This window comes from Saccopteryx bilineata, chromosome 2, assembly GCF_036850765.1.
Source record: "Saccopteryx bilineata isolate mSacBil1 chromosome 2, mSacBil1_pri_phased_curated, whole genome shotgun sequence".
NCBI classification, from domain to species: domain Eukaryota; kingdom Metazoa; phylum Chordata; class Mammalia; order Chiroptera; family Emballonuridae; genus Saccopteryx; species Saccopteryx bilineata.
The window spans coordinates 361,239,857-361,253,991 of NC_089491.1; the positions used below are offsets into that span (position 1 = coordinate 361,239,857).

General features: G+C 47.4%; 1 protein-coding gene across 1 annotated transcript in view; it reads right to left on the reverse strand.

Moving 5' to 3' along the window:
* Positions 1-424: 424 nt before the first annotated feature.
* Positions 425-14,135, reverse strand: part of VPS53 (VPS53 subunit of GARP complex) — a 193,489-nt gene continuing 179,778 nt past the window's right edge. The window contains exons 20-22 of the mRNA XM_066263104.1: positions 13,490-13,627; positions 8,582-8,686; positions 425-8,119 (exon numbers count right to left, since the gene is read on the reverse strand). Of these exons, the coding sequence (XP_066119201.1) occupies positions 7,949-8,119; positions 8,582-8,686; positions 13,490-13,627 (414 nt within the window). The 3' untranslated portion in view covers positions 425-7,948. The remainder of the gene's footprint in view (positions 8,120-8,581; positions 8,687-13,489; positions 13,628-14,135) is intronic.

Genomic DNA, 14,135 nt, shown 5'->3' on the forward strand with positions numbered 1-14,135 from the left:
ATTCCATTTGCTTATCGAGCAGAAGCTACCAGAGCCCTCAGATTAAGTGATAAACATTCCTAGAGGACGAGGCAGTTAACAGCTTCCACTCTAACACCTCTCTGCCCAGCATTCTCCTCATCACTATCCCCAGAGGGGACTGGAAGAGCCAGATGAGTCCTTTCCAGATGCTTACAGGGATTCCGCTGGCCTTGGGGACGCGCTAGACTTCTCTGAAAGATAATCATAAACTTATCAAATAGCTGGTGAACCTCAAGCTTTCCAGCTTCTTCCAAGATAATTTTTCTTAAGAGTTTTTTGGGCACTGTAGGTAAAAAAACCAAAACCCAAAAACGTATAATCAAGAACTTTGTCCCTGCCAGGAATAGCCACTTGAAGCCTGGTCTGTGGACACCCGACACCATATCTGAAAGGAATTTTTGGAAGGAAACCTTCAGCTACCCTCCTAATTTGCATTCAGAGGAAATGTGCCATGTTTTCCACAACAGGTAGGCCAGCCCCACCACGAGGGAGGAGGCTCTTCTCAGTGCTGCAGGTTTATCCCTAAATGCTATGGAGATAGCAGCTGCTAAGGACAAGAGGAATAGAGGATGGAGAGTCCTTTTACTTTATTTTTTTAAATGTATTTATTAATTTTAGAGAGACAGACAGAAACATCAATGTATTCCTATATGTGCCCTGACTGGGAATCAAACTGGCAACCGCCATGCATTAAAATGGTGCTGTAACCAACCGAGCTATCCAGCCAGGATGAAGATGGAGTCTTTTAAAACTTTTTTTTGTGTGTATGTGTGACAGAGACAGAGAGGGGGGGGGGAGGAAGGGAGAGAGATGAGAAGCATCGATTCTTCATTGCGGCATCTTAATTGTCCATTGATTGCTTTCTCAATATGTGCCTTGATGGGGGTTGGGGAGCTACAGCACAGCAAGTGACCCTTTGCTCAAGCCAGCGACCATGGGCTTCAAGCCAGCGACCATGGAGTTATGTCTATGATCCCACGCTCAAGCCAGTGACCCTGCACTCAAGCTGGTGAGCCTGCACTCAAGCTGGCGACCTCTGGGCCTCGAACCTGGGTCGTCTGCATCTCAATCCAATGCTCTATCCACTGCGCCACCGCCTGGTCAGGCTAAAACTCTTGAGTAAATTGGATATCACAATCATAACCGAAAAAGTTAAAGACTAGATTTATTTTTTAATTTTTATTTATTTATTACAGAGACAGAGAGTGAGTCAGAGAGAGGGATAGACAGGGACAGACAGACAGGAACGGAGAGAGATGAGAAGCATCAATTATTAGTTTTTCATTGCACGTTGCAACACCTTAGTAGTTCATTGATTGCTTTCTCATATGTGCCTTGACCGCGGGCCTTCAGTAGACTGAGTAACCCCTTGCTGGAGCCAGCGTCCTTCGGTTCAAGCTGGTGGGCTTTTCCTCAAACCAGATGAGCCCGCACTCAAGCTGGGATCTCGAACCCGGGTCCTCTACATCCCAGTTCGATACTCTATCCACTGCGCCACTGCCTGGTCAGGCAAAGACTAGATATTTTGATGCTTGCTGCAGATGCAGCCCACACACAGCAGCTGTCACGTGGCCATCTCCTTCAAGCCTGCCCAGGGAAAAAAACGAGCCCTCCAGCCACCCAGTGCTATACACCAACCACCCAGTCCGGCTGGCCACTTGTGGTTCAGGCTTGGCAAGTGACAATGAACACAACACATCTTAGATTGCTTCACGGCTTCCAGAGCATGTGCATGCAACCTGGTCTTGTGTGAACTTCATGATCCTATTCTTTTTTTTTTTTTTTCATTTTTTCTGAAGCTGGAAACGGGGAGAGACAGTCAGACAGACTTCCGCATGCGCCCGACCGGGATCCACCCGGCACGCCCACCATGGGGCGATGCTCTGCCCACCAGGGGACGATGCTCTGCCCATCCTGGGCGTCGCCATATTGCAACCAGAGCCACCCTAGCGCCTGAGGAAGAGGCCACAGAGCCATCCCCAGCGCCCAGGCCATCTTTGCTCCAATGGAGCCTTGGCTGCGGGAGGGGAAGAGAGAGACAGAGAGGAAATTCGCGGTGGAGAAGCAAATGGGCGCTTCTCCTGTGCGCCCCGGCCGGGAATCGAACCCGGGTCCTCCGCACGCTAGGCCGACGCTCTACCGCTGAGCCAACCGGCCAGGGCCTCATGGTCCTATTCTTATAATCCCCTTTCATAGATCTTGGAAACTGAGGCTCAGAGGGTCAATGACTTGCCCAACATCAAAGTGCCAGAACCTGACCTGGAGACCAGGTGTTCTCTAGAAGTCTCCAATTCCAAGGCTGCTTTTGTTTCAAATGGGCATGTTTTTTGAATCCCACTGCTTTACGCTCGGTTATGTAGGTGAGAAGGAAAGCCTCGCAGGTAGATCACCTTGCACTGATGCTCTTCCAGGTGGGTTATATGGAATGTTTCTTTCTCACAGATTGATCCCTGGCTACCCTATTAAAGTGGGGAGCTAGTGTAAATCAAGGATGGAAACTGGGTAATGATCTTGGAGCTGACCTCACGGAAGTGCTGCAGATTTTCCACTGCTGGAAGAAACATCAGACTTCCCAAAAAGTTCACTGCAGAATGCCCACCCAGCTCTGAAGGAAACAGGATTAATTTACTGAGTATAGGAGAGAAATCCCTTGGTATTCACATGGAAAAGCAGGCTATGATTGGAATAGTAAGGTGGAGAAGGGAAAGTCAACAGGATAAAATGCAGAGTGCAAGAAGGTTTCCAAATCAGCAGCAGGGCACTTTATACATATTTACAGGGAGGTTTCCAGTGCAGCTAGACTGGCCGGGACCTCACTGAGGATCGCACTGCTTTGTGCACTGCTTCCTTAGGCAGCAGGGAAGGGTTAGGGTTAGGGTTGGGGTTAGAGAGAAGGGCAAATGCCCAGAGGGGAGCCTGAGGTTCCTGTGGCTTGCTAATTCTTTCCTGTAGTCCATTCTGTTATCTGTCAACGGTAAGGAAATACATCCCAGCAAATGACAGCCAGTAATGCTTTAATTAACTGTAGTATTTTATGCTCCAATATGCACCAAGAAATTACTTCCAGATGGGGAATATGAAAGCTATTTACACGAAAAAGCAACCTCTTTATTTTAAGGAAACTGATACCTCCCGTAGGTAGAGAACTGTAAAGAACTCAGAGGGTCCAGGAGACCATCTATTCTGATTACTAGAATGAGACTGGAAGTTTTCATTTCTATACACACGGCAACAGTACTCCTGATGCACGCCAGCTCTCCAGCTGCCGGTGTTTCCAAGGCATTGCCGAGGTGGCCGAGCGCAGGTCTCGTTTTATTTTTAGCAATCTCACTGGGAGACAAGTGTGAAACACTTGCTTTCATCCTCAAGCAAGCTAGTTATTTTGGAGATTTCTCTTCCTAGGGAGAGGGATTGCATTTCCAGCTGCGAGCTTTGGGCATTTCCCCTAACATTCCATAAATGGAGAACAAGTTTCCCTTGTTCAATGGCGTTTCAGGATGAGCTGGTGACATCCCTCATGTTGGGCAGCAGCCTCAGACCCGCTCGCCCGCCTTTCACTTTGGTTTCTGGCAGTCGGCTCTGTCCTGTTAGGTCTGCGCAGAGGAGTCACCCAAGGCCTGGGAAAATGGGCTCCCTTTTCTGAGTGGTAGACAAAGTCCTAGTTACTGGTTCTTTGTTCTTCAAGAGAGGAAGGCCCTGCCTGGTTGGCTCAGCAATAAAGCGTCAGCCTGGCGTATGGAAGTCCTGGGTTCAATTTCTGGCCAGGGCACACAGGAGAAGTGCCCATCTGCTTCTCTACCTTCCCCCTCTCCTTTCTTTTCTTTCTTTAATTTTTATTTATTTATTTATTTATTTTAGAGAGGAGGGGGGAGATAGATAGATAGAGAGAGAGAGAGAGAGAGAGAAGGGGGAGGAGCAGGAAGCATCAACTCCCATATGTGCCTTGACCAGGCAAGCCAGGGTTTCGAACCAGCGACCTCAGTGTTTCCAGGTTGACACTTCAACCACTGCGCCACCACAGGTCAGGCTCCCCCTCTCCTTTCACTCTATCTCTCTCTTCTCCTCCCGCAGCCAAGGCTCCATTGGAGCAAAATTGGCCCGGGCGCTGAGGATGGCTCCATGGCCTCCACCTCAGGCACTGGAATGGCCATGGGCAGAACATCGCCCCCTGGAGGGCATGCCGGGTGGATCCCCGTTGGGCGCATGCGGGAGTCTGTCTGCCTGCCTCCCACCCCCCTCACTTTGGAAAAATACAAAAAAAAAAAAAAAAAAAAAGAGAGAGAGAGAGAGAAAGGAGTGGGGAGAATTAGCCTCAAGAACAGAGGTCAATTCACCGTTGACCTCTGGAGGTCAAAACACCGTTCCTTTCTGTTTCCCTGTGATGACCAAACAGCACTTTCTCCAGCCTGGGCACCCTACGCCTGCTCTTAGGAGCTCTTAGGGAACTCTTTATCAATTGTAAATTACTAATATTTATTCTCACCACATAAAAAGACTTCAGTTGTTTTTTTTAAGAGGCTACAGAAAATTGGAGGAACAAACAATATCTGAGTTTAGCTTTAAAAACAGAGTTGTGAGCTGCTGTTTTTAAAAATGACTGCCCCTTTATAAGTCATTGTGCAGTGACAGTAATAAATAAACCTTCTTTCTGGAGTTGGTTCACCAAAACAGGGACTTCTAGTCGGTATGGAGCAGCACAATTTCTGGCACTGTCCCTACTATCAACATAAGTTTAAAATTCAAGCTGCTGGCTATCAGCAAAAAATCTTTACTGTGTTGGTAACAGTTCAATTATATGGTAACTTCACTTGCTTAGAGAGCAAGAAAAAAGACACATTTATGAAAATGTGTAATAGGAACTGTTCAATAAAGCAGATTTCTCTCTATCACAATGGTTTTTAACAAGGAGAAGACATGGAACTTTTTAACCTACGTGCCTGGCCCCACCCCACCCCAGACTTCCTCATTCAGAACCTCCAGGCATCTGTTTGTAAGAGCCCCAGGTGGCTCTGCCGCAGCCCCTCAGCTGAGAAAGCCTCTCCTCACAGGATGCACACACAGCCCTGACCCCATCAACGAGACATTTAACATGTAACTCCTACTGACATCCGTTGACTCCCTGGAGATTACTGACAGGATAATAAATCACAAAAGCAACTTCCCTGGCTGTGACACCACCCGGCGGAAAACAGGGCTCAGCGCCATTATGGAGACATCCAGAAAATGACTCCTCACCAACGAATCAAAAAAGAAGTGTGGATCTGTAAACACCGAGTGACAAAAAACAGGTGCAGCAGCCCACTGGCTATCCAGTTTCCCGGGTTGACAGCCGCTGGCTGAAGAGACTATGCAGTCTGGAGATAGGCCCACTGCCCCTTCCTTAATCAGCGGACAGGGAACATTAGTCGCAGAGTGAAGGCTATGAAACGTCACTGCAGTGACGGGCACACGGAACCCAGCTGCTGAGCAGCCAGGTGCTCGCCCCTGCTTCCTACATTTTTGTATTTAGCCTTCGTTTTCCTAATTGAGCTCAGCTAAAGGCCACACCTCTTTCTTCCATCATTTACTTTCTCCTCAATGTTCTCAAATCTGAGATGATCAGTACATGAGTCAAACTGGCCAGCAAGAATAGGCTGGAAAATGGTCCTGGCCAGTTAGCTCAGTGGATAGCTTTGGCTCAGCATATGGATGTCATGGGTTCGATTCCTAGTCAGGGCACACAAGAGAAGTGACCATCTGCTTCTCTCCTCCTCCTCCTCCTCCCCCTCTTCCTGGGCACTGAGGATAGCTCAGTTGGTCTGAGCACATCAGCCTCAGGTGCTAAAAATAGCTAGTTGATTTGAGCACTGGCCCCACATGGGTTGCTGGGTGGATTCCGGTCAGGGTGCTTACAGGAGTCTGTCTCACTATCTCCCCTCCTCTCACTTAAAAAAAAATAAATAAATAAAAAAGAATAGGCTGGAGGCTGATGAAGAAATGAGGCCCAGGATGACAGGTGGGGCCAGTGGGCCGAGTCTGGGCAAAGGCTGATGGATAGGGAAGGGGAACAGTGCACAGTGGGTACAGTGGGGAGGTAAGAAGGGGAAAGATACTCAGTTTCTGGTCAGATTTTTGAAACCTTAATATCCTACTATATGGCTGTCACAAGTTTCATGAATTTTTAGGAAACCTCCTCTATCCTGAGTGCTATTTGATATCCCAATTTTATATTTTATACTGAGGCCTGACATGGTCATTCTTTGTAAAAAGCTCCATCTTCTCCCTACCTAGCCAACAAACTGTTCATAATTCCTGAACAAATGCTGAAACTAATGGTTAGCCTGAGGCCATGGTCACAGTTAATGGAGGCTTGGTTTCCAGTGAACCAGGTAAACCACTGGCCTGCTGCAGGATGCTGTGTGAGGATCGAAACCGTCCTGGGAGGCAATTCTCTCCTGCAGAACTGCGCCGGCCAAGGGCCCGTGGTGGAGAGGACGAACAGGTCAGGGTCAGGGTGCGTTGTGGGCTGTGCTAGGTCCTTCTTTGTTAGTAATAAAGTAATGTCTCTCTGGCATCGAACATCACCTTTGCTGTTGTCAGGTAATTCTGCAAGGTACTTTGTATTAGAAAATAAGTGAGTAGGAAGGGAATTAGAGGGTGCAGGCCTCCTATGCTGTCCCACTGCTCTATCTGAGGAGAAAGCCTATGACAATTTTTCTGGAAAACTCCCTGGTTTCCCATCACAGAAGGCAGTCCCTCTCCTAGAAGTCAGGTACAGAGGGAGGATAAAGAAATGGGAGAGATAATGTTCTTTTTTTTTTTAATTTTTCTGAAGCTGGAGACGGGGAGAGACAGTCAGACAGACTCCCGCATGCGCCCAACCGGGATCCACCCGGCACGCCCATCAGGGGTGAAGCTCTGCCCTCCATGGGGCGATGCTCTGCCCCTCCGGGGCGTCGCTCTGCTGCGACCAGAGCCACTTCAGCGCCCGGGGCAGAGGCCAAGGAGCCATCCCCAGCGCCTGGGGCCATCTTTGCCCCAATGGAGCCTTGGCTGCAGGAGGGGAAGAGAGAGACAGAGAGGAAGGGGGGGGGTGGAGAAGCAAATGGGCGCTTCTCCTATGTGCCCTGGCCGGGAATCGAACCCGGGTCCCCCGCACGCCAGGCCGACGCTCTACCGCTGAGCCAACCGGCCAGGGCCGAGATAATGTTCTTATACAACGCAGTGAGTGTGCCAGAAATCCCTCTCTCCCAGCTGGACGTGGCTCTGCCCCACACCAGGCCAGGGGCCCATGGCACAGAGGGCTCTGCTCCCAAGGCCGGGCATGTGTGAGCCTCCTGGCCGAGCGACAGAGGGGATCTTCCCGCGGGTGTCCACAGAGAGTGCCCTGGGCACGGGTGAGGAAGAGGCAGGGATGACTTGGCCAAGCTGAAAAGTACCAGAAGCAAAATATGTCCCCAAATGGGTTTACATGGAAAAGTGTTCCTGCTTCCATTTCCTTCATAAAGAAAGGCTAACCTCCTACACCTGGAATCTGCCACTTCCTTACTGGGCCCTGGGGCCAACGTCAAACAAACAGCAGCAGCAGGAGGAAGGGTGGTTTCCACGCTTTGTCACCCATGTCACCTGGACAGGTGCATGGAGGGAACAGGGCCACATGCCAGAGGGAGGAAGGCTACAGTCAGTGACAAGTGGACCCATTGAGAGCCGCCCAGAATCAGCAGTGAAGAGCAGGGACCTCTCACCCAGTGCTGCTGCTGCTACTGCAGAAATCAGAGACTGTCAGAATCAAAAGGCCTTTAGTTGGCTTCTCTGATTAGGACAGGAATGGACAGGGCATGGGAAAGACACAACCACCCAAACGTCCCAGGAAGTTTGAAGGTCAACCGTTTGAGAGTCAGGGTGGGCTCCCAGGGTGCTGGGCGCTGAGGGGTGCTGGCCAGGGATCCTACAGTCTCTTCTTAATCAGTTTCTCTAGTTTGCGGATGCGAGATGATTCCTGCTCTGGGGTGGGAGCCAGCAGGGATAGTGAGCTGGAGCCTTCGGGCCCCGAGGGCGGGGTGGGGAGCCTCTGGCGGAAGAGTTCCAGCATGCTGCTCTGCTCGCTCCTCTTCAGCCCCTGTGTTAGAGAGGACAAACTGAGGTCAACCCCAGGAAGGCCCGAGGCCGAAGTGCGGCCTCTGCAAGCCTATGATCGCTCTGGGCTGAGGGTTACCACTATCCTCAGGGGAGTTCCAGGCCCTGGGCAGGAGCCTGGGAGGCAAGCAGAGGAAGAAACAAAGGTAATGGGGTGGGACAGAAAGACGAGGGTGAGAGAGAAAGGCTAGGTAAACTGGGTGGGGCGGTAAGACCCTCTCCATTCCATTCCTTTCGGGAGCAGTGGTTCCCGACTAGACAGGGAGAATCAGGAAGTTCATGTGCCGGGATCCTTCTCCAAAGGCGTCTTAGAATGTGGTGTGCAGCACGGGCCAGGCACAAGCGTGCTGAGAAAGCTCCCCAGGGGCCCATGTCCCACCACCCAGGTAGGAACCACTGCGGGTGAGAAGGCTGTGTATGTGGACAGAACGGGACCCTCACTAACCTTCATGTCCAGGATCTTCTGGAAGGTTTCTGTGTTGCAGTCCGTAAGGAGTTTGATGTAGTTGTCAACAAACACCACCGAGGGTTCGTGAGGGGCCATCACTACCTACAAGGGAGAGACGAGAGCAGGCTCTCAAGGAGAGCTCGTGACTGGAGGGCCGCACGCCGACCTGCATGCCGACCACAGACGGACTCTGCAAGCTGTCCTGAGCAGCAGCAACCTCGGAGGCACCAATGTCCTGACGGCCCATTTTCTCTCGACATTCAGTTAGAGCAGTATTTCCTAAATTTGCTCAATCATATCACCTGCATTGCTTTTTAAAAATTTTTAATTTTTAAGAGGGTGAGACACAGAGAAAGAAAGAGACAGGGAGACAGGGAGAGAAAGGGTGAGAAGCATCAACTTGTAGTTGCGTCACTTTAGTTGTGCATTGACTGCTTCTCATATGTGCCTTGACGGGGGCCAAGCCAGTGTCCCCTTGGGTCACTCAAGACAATGACCTTGGGCTTTTAATGCCAGCAACCTTTTGGGCTCAAGCTGGTGAGCTTTGGGATCATGTGGACAATTCCCTGCTCAAGCCAATGACCCGTGCTGATGAGCCTGTCTGTGCTCACAGTGACCTGAGGGTTTCGAACCAGTGACCTCAGCCTTCTGGGTTGACGCTTTGTCCACTGCCCACCACTGGTCAGGCTGGATTGCTTTTTAAGTGCAGATTCCTAAGTCCCTCCTCTGAAGGTTCTAATTCAGAGGCCTGGGTAGGATCCCAGGTGATTTTTTAAACATCAGGATCATTTGGGAAACACTGTATTTAGAGGGTCTCCTGTTGGAGACCTTTCGTGGTCTTGAGGTACCTGCTCCTTGTGTCTTAACATATCATTTCCTTAGGACTGAGCAGCAAAAGGCACTGATTTAAGTAGATTTCCTCAAAAACAAAAATCCCAAAGCTGCCTCACTCTCTTCAAGACTGAAACGGTAGAACTTCATTTAACTACATCCAAGTAATATATAAGCAGAAGGAAGGTAACAGCACCACAGTCCTCACATTCGTTTCCATTTGGTTTTGAAATGCGGTGTCTGAGTCTCTTCCTCCAGAAGACGGGCTCTGGTTTGAGTTCTTGAGCACACAGTTCAGAGTGGCAAGGAGTCACTCACTCTGAAACTGAGCAGAGACATCTAACAGTCAGTCTTCCATTTCAAAGTATAGAATTCATGAAACAAAGATAAAGTCCCGTCTTTGTTTCTTTTTCCATTTATCTATCTATCTATCCTTCTATCATCTATCATCTATCTAAGTGAGAACATCTATCTATCCTTCTATCTATCTATCATCTATCTATCTATCTATCTATCTATCTATCTATCTATCTATCTATCTATCATCTATCTAATTGAGAACAGGAGAGGCAGTGAGATTCCTACATGCACCCTGACCAGGATCTACCCAGCAAGCCCCCTATGGGGCAATGCGTCGCTCTATTGTTCAGTGTTGGGCAGATAAGTTTACAGGTATTGATTGACTTATGACCTATGCAACTTACGACCATTTGACTTTACGACCACAATCGCTAGCCACGACTGCTCCGCATCTGGCAGCGCAAGCGTTGCCCAGCTGGGCGTACGACAGTGCGGACCAGCTTCCAGCAGCACTACCATCTCCGCGTGCACCATTTCAATTGTTATCCCAGACTCGGTATAGCAATTTGTGTTTTGTGTCTTGAATATTTTTCATCAAACCCCTCCCAAGATGTCTACCAAGAGGAAATTGTCTTTGTCTATGCCTCAGCCTGCCAAGAAGGAAAGAAAGACCATCCATTTCTACATGAAAATGAAGGTAATTAAGCAGTACAAAGGCGGAAATAAAGTGAATGGATCACACGTGATATGAAGTTATCACATTCGACTGTGTCGATGATTTTGAAAGATAAAGAAAGAATTTGTGAAGCTGTGAAAAGTTCTGCACCCATGCGATCAACAGTTATAACAAAGCAACGAAGCGGGCTCATCCATGAAATGGAGAAATTGCTATATATTTGGATGGAAGATCAAATTAAAAAATGAACACCATTAAGTCTTTTTACTGTGCAGATGAAGGCTAGAAGTCTATTTCAGACTCTGAAGGAGCGTGCTGGAGAAGATTACAGTCAAGAATTTGTAGCAAGCACTGGCTGGTTCCAGAGATTCAAGAAAAGATTCCAAATGCATAGTGTTTGAGTGACTGGAGAAGCAGCGAGTGCAGAAGAAGAAAGAAGCAGAGAAAGACGAGGAGAAGCCAGAAAGAAAGTTCACCACTAAGGGATTATCAGAAGGTTTATCTTTACTGAATAAACTTCTTATACATTTCGAAGCAATGGACCCAAACATCGAACGATTTGCAAGGATTGAACAGATGGCGCCCGATGTGTTTTGTCCATATCGTGAAATTTATGAAGAAAAAAAGAAACATACAATTCAGACAAAGCTCACCATGTTTATGAAAAAATCAACTCCGGTAACCCCAACTGCTGCCTCAGATGATGACATCAACGATCCACAGCCAAGCACCAGAGGTCAATAAAATGTTTTGTACATATTTATATATTTTGATATGTTTTGCAATTGGGAAAATGTTTCCTATGGTATTTTTTACACCTGTATTTTGTATTTTTGTATGCACCTGTATTTTGTAATTTTGTACATTTTGCAAATATTAAACCAGTTGTACTGGTAATGCAGTGTTTTACTTAACCTGACGAATGTAAAAATAAGAAACAAAATGGTGTAGAGATGATACAAACGGCATAAAATGAACAAAGAAAATTATGACGTATAACAATAATGAAAGAAAATTATGATAAAATATGACTTAAAGATTTTTATAACATCATTTTACAATACTGTACATATAGCCTACTCAACTTACGACCAAATCTTGTTATGACCGCTCTGTCAGAACCAATCGTGGTCATAAGTCGAGCACTAGCTGTAATGTGATTTTTGTGCTCACTCTTATTGTTAAAGATGGTCACTGTTCACGTGATGATGCTATCATGTGATACAGTTAATTACTTTCTTGCTTGGGAAGGGGCTTGGTTATGTTAATGTGTGCTGGAAGAGGGGTTGTCCTGGGGAAAAGTTTTAAAAGGAGGAGTTAGGAGGCCATTCTGGGGAGGAGACCACGTTGTTCCAGGAGAGAGGAGAGACCATGTTGCAGGGAGGAGAAGCCACGTGGGTGGCAGAGGAGGCAGTCAGGATGGCCGGGTGCTGAAGGAGAAGCCAGTTTGTGCAGAGAGGAGAAGGAAGATGGGGAACCGGAGGGGATAAGACTGGTGGGGGCCTTTGATTCTAGGAAAACTCGGATGTGTCAGTAGCTTTATGAGCACTAAATGAGTGGGTTTTGGAGCCCAGTGTGTTTGTGTTTACTCGCTTGACGAGTACGAGCCAGGAATAAAGGTAATAGTCCACCAGTTCTTGGCTCCGCAGTTTCATTACCGTCTGTCCGAATTAAAGGCGAACCTGCAAAAAGCCAGGCGAGTGTAATGATGGCCACAGCTACTGGCTGTATACTCAGTGAGCCAGCTATTTTTAGTGCCTGAGGCGGAGGCCAGGAAGCCATCTTCAGAGCCCAGGGCCAACTTGCTCGAATTAATCAAGCCATGGCTGTGAAGGGGGAGAAGGAGAGAGGGAGAGAGAGAAAGAAAGAGAGAGAGAGAGAGAAAAGGGAGGTGGAGGGATGGAGAATGAGATGGTCACTTCTCCTGTGTGCCCTGACTGAAATTGAACCTGGGACATCCACATGCTGGGCTGACGCTGTACCAGGGAGCCAACTGGCCAGGGCCTAAAGTCCTGTCTTTAAAATAAACAGGCAACTTTAATGACTTCTTTGTTGAACAATTAAAATATACTTAAGATTACTTTCTGTCTGGGAATAACATTAAGACTGCTTCAGCAGGTGTTTCCTATCACACCAACCTGGGAAAACCGGTGTTAATTATTTTATAAATATTTGTACTCGAGGTACAAATTCACTAAGGGAAATATTATACTTAGGAAACATGAGAAAATATGTTATTTGTGAAAAGTTAAAAAAAAGGAAAGAAAGAGAAATTCTCCATGGATAATCCCCAAACCGTGTTCTCCTCCCTGGTGAGTGACCCAGCTGCAGGAGAATCGGATTCTCAAGCTGCTTCCAATTTCCTCAGGCCATCGGCTCAAGGTCGTACAGGCCCCTCATCTGGCCCCACCCACCACTCGGACCCACTGCTACTTTCTCCTCCTGCTAGTGTTGGAGTCATTCCGTTTGGGAGACAGACCTGAAGCGCCTGCAGGCCCTGGATTTCAAAAGTGTGCCATGATAGTTCCATTTATTCTCTCGTTTTCTCCCCTCTTCTCAATGAGGGCAGGCTAAAATGAGATGCAGGTGCTTAAGGGCTCCAGACGTTCGCAGCATCACCCCATGTATAATATTTTGTTAAATTGGACTTTAGAAAATCCATCCACTGATTGGTCCGTTACTGAAACATCTGTTCGGAGTTCTTGTCGAGTTGCAGAGTTTGGAAAACCAGAGAGGCTTGTGTGAAAGGGAGTAACTGACAGTTGGGCCGGAAATTTCTGCTGAGGAGCAAAGAGACTCACAGAGACAACCCCACCCAACTTCCAGTCTCGGCAAAATCTTATTACAAAAGAATCCTATTACAGTGAAGAGTTCATTTGTCAGGAAGATTTACTGACACCTCCTCTGCCCCAAGGAACTGTTCACTGTCTTTTGACAATGTCTGAAAAGGCTAAAATCTAGTTCCAAAGAATGTGGACAATCCTTTGGGACTGATGTGAATAGGCCCTAGTCTGTGCTTTCGAAACCAGTACTCCCTGGAATAAGCAATCAGGCAACTAGCCCCTTAAACAGAAAGCCCAGGAAGACAGAAGCCCTACCTTGAGGATCATCTCCGCCCGGGTCATGCCTTTCACAACAATCTTAGTGTAACTGGCAGGTGCTTTCCTCACCACCTGTGAGCCAATGGAAGGGAGATCGAGCAGGACCATCTTCAGGGAATGGGTGTCCAGCAGCAGCTGTGAGAGAAAACAGAATGTTACTAGCCACCTCTGATGGACATATTTTCCTGACTTTAAATGTAATACATTCTCACTGGAGAAAGTTTGGAAAATAAACAAATATAAAAGGGAAAACAGTTATAAATCTCATTACCCAGGAAAAAGTAAGAAGTCACAGTAAAAATGTGGCATAATTCCCACTAGGCCATACATAAATAAAAAAAACTATAATTATACTGTACATAGTTTTATAATCTATTTTTTCAATTCACTATATAAAATTTTTGAAAAAATAAAAAATAAAAAAAAAAATAAAAAAATAAAATTTTTGAATTCTGTTTTCCCATCGTGAATGTCTTAAAATTTTTAAAACTGATTTTAGAGAGGGAGGGAGGGAGTGTGAGGAAAAGAGGGAGAGAAAGAGAAAAAGAGAGACTTTGATTTGTCTATAAATGTGTGGCTCTATTTCTGGACTTGATTCTGCTCTATTGGCCTATTTGTCCCGGGTGCTGGCACCACCAAGCCT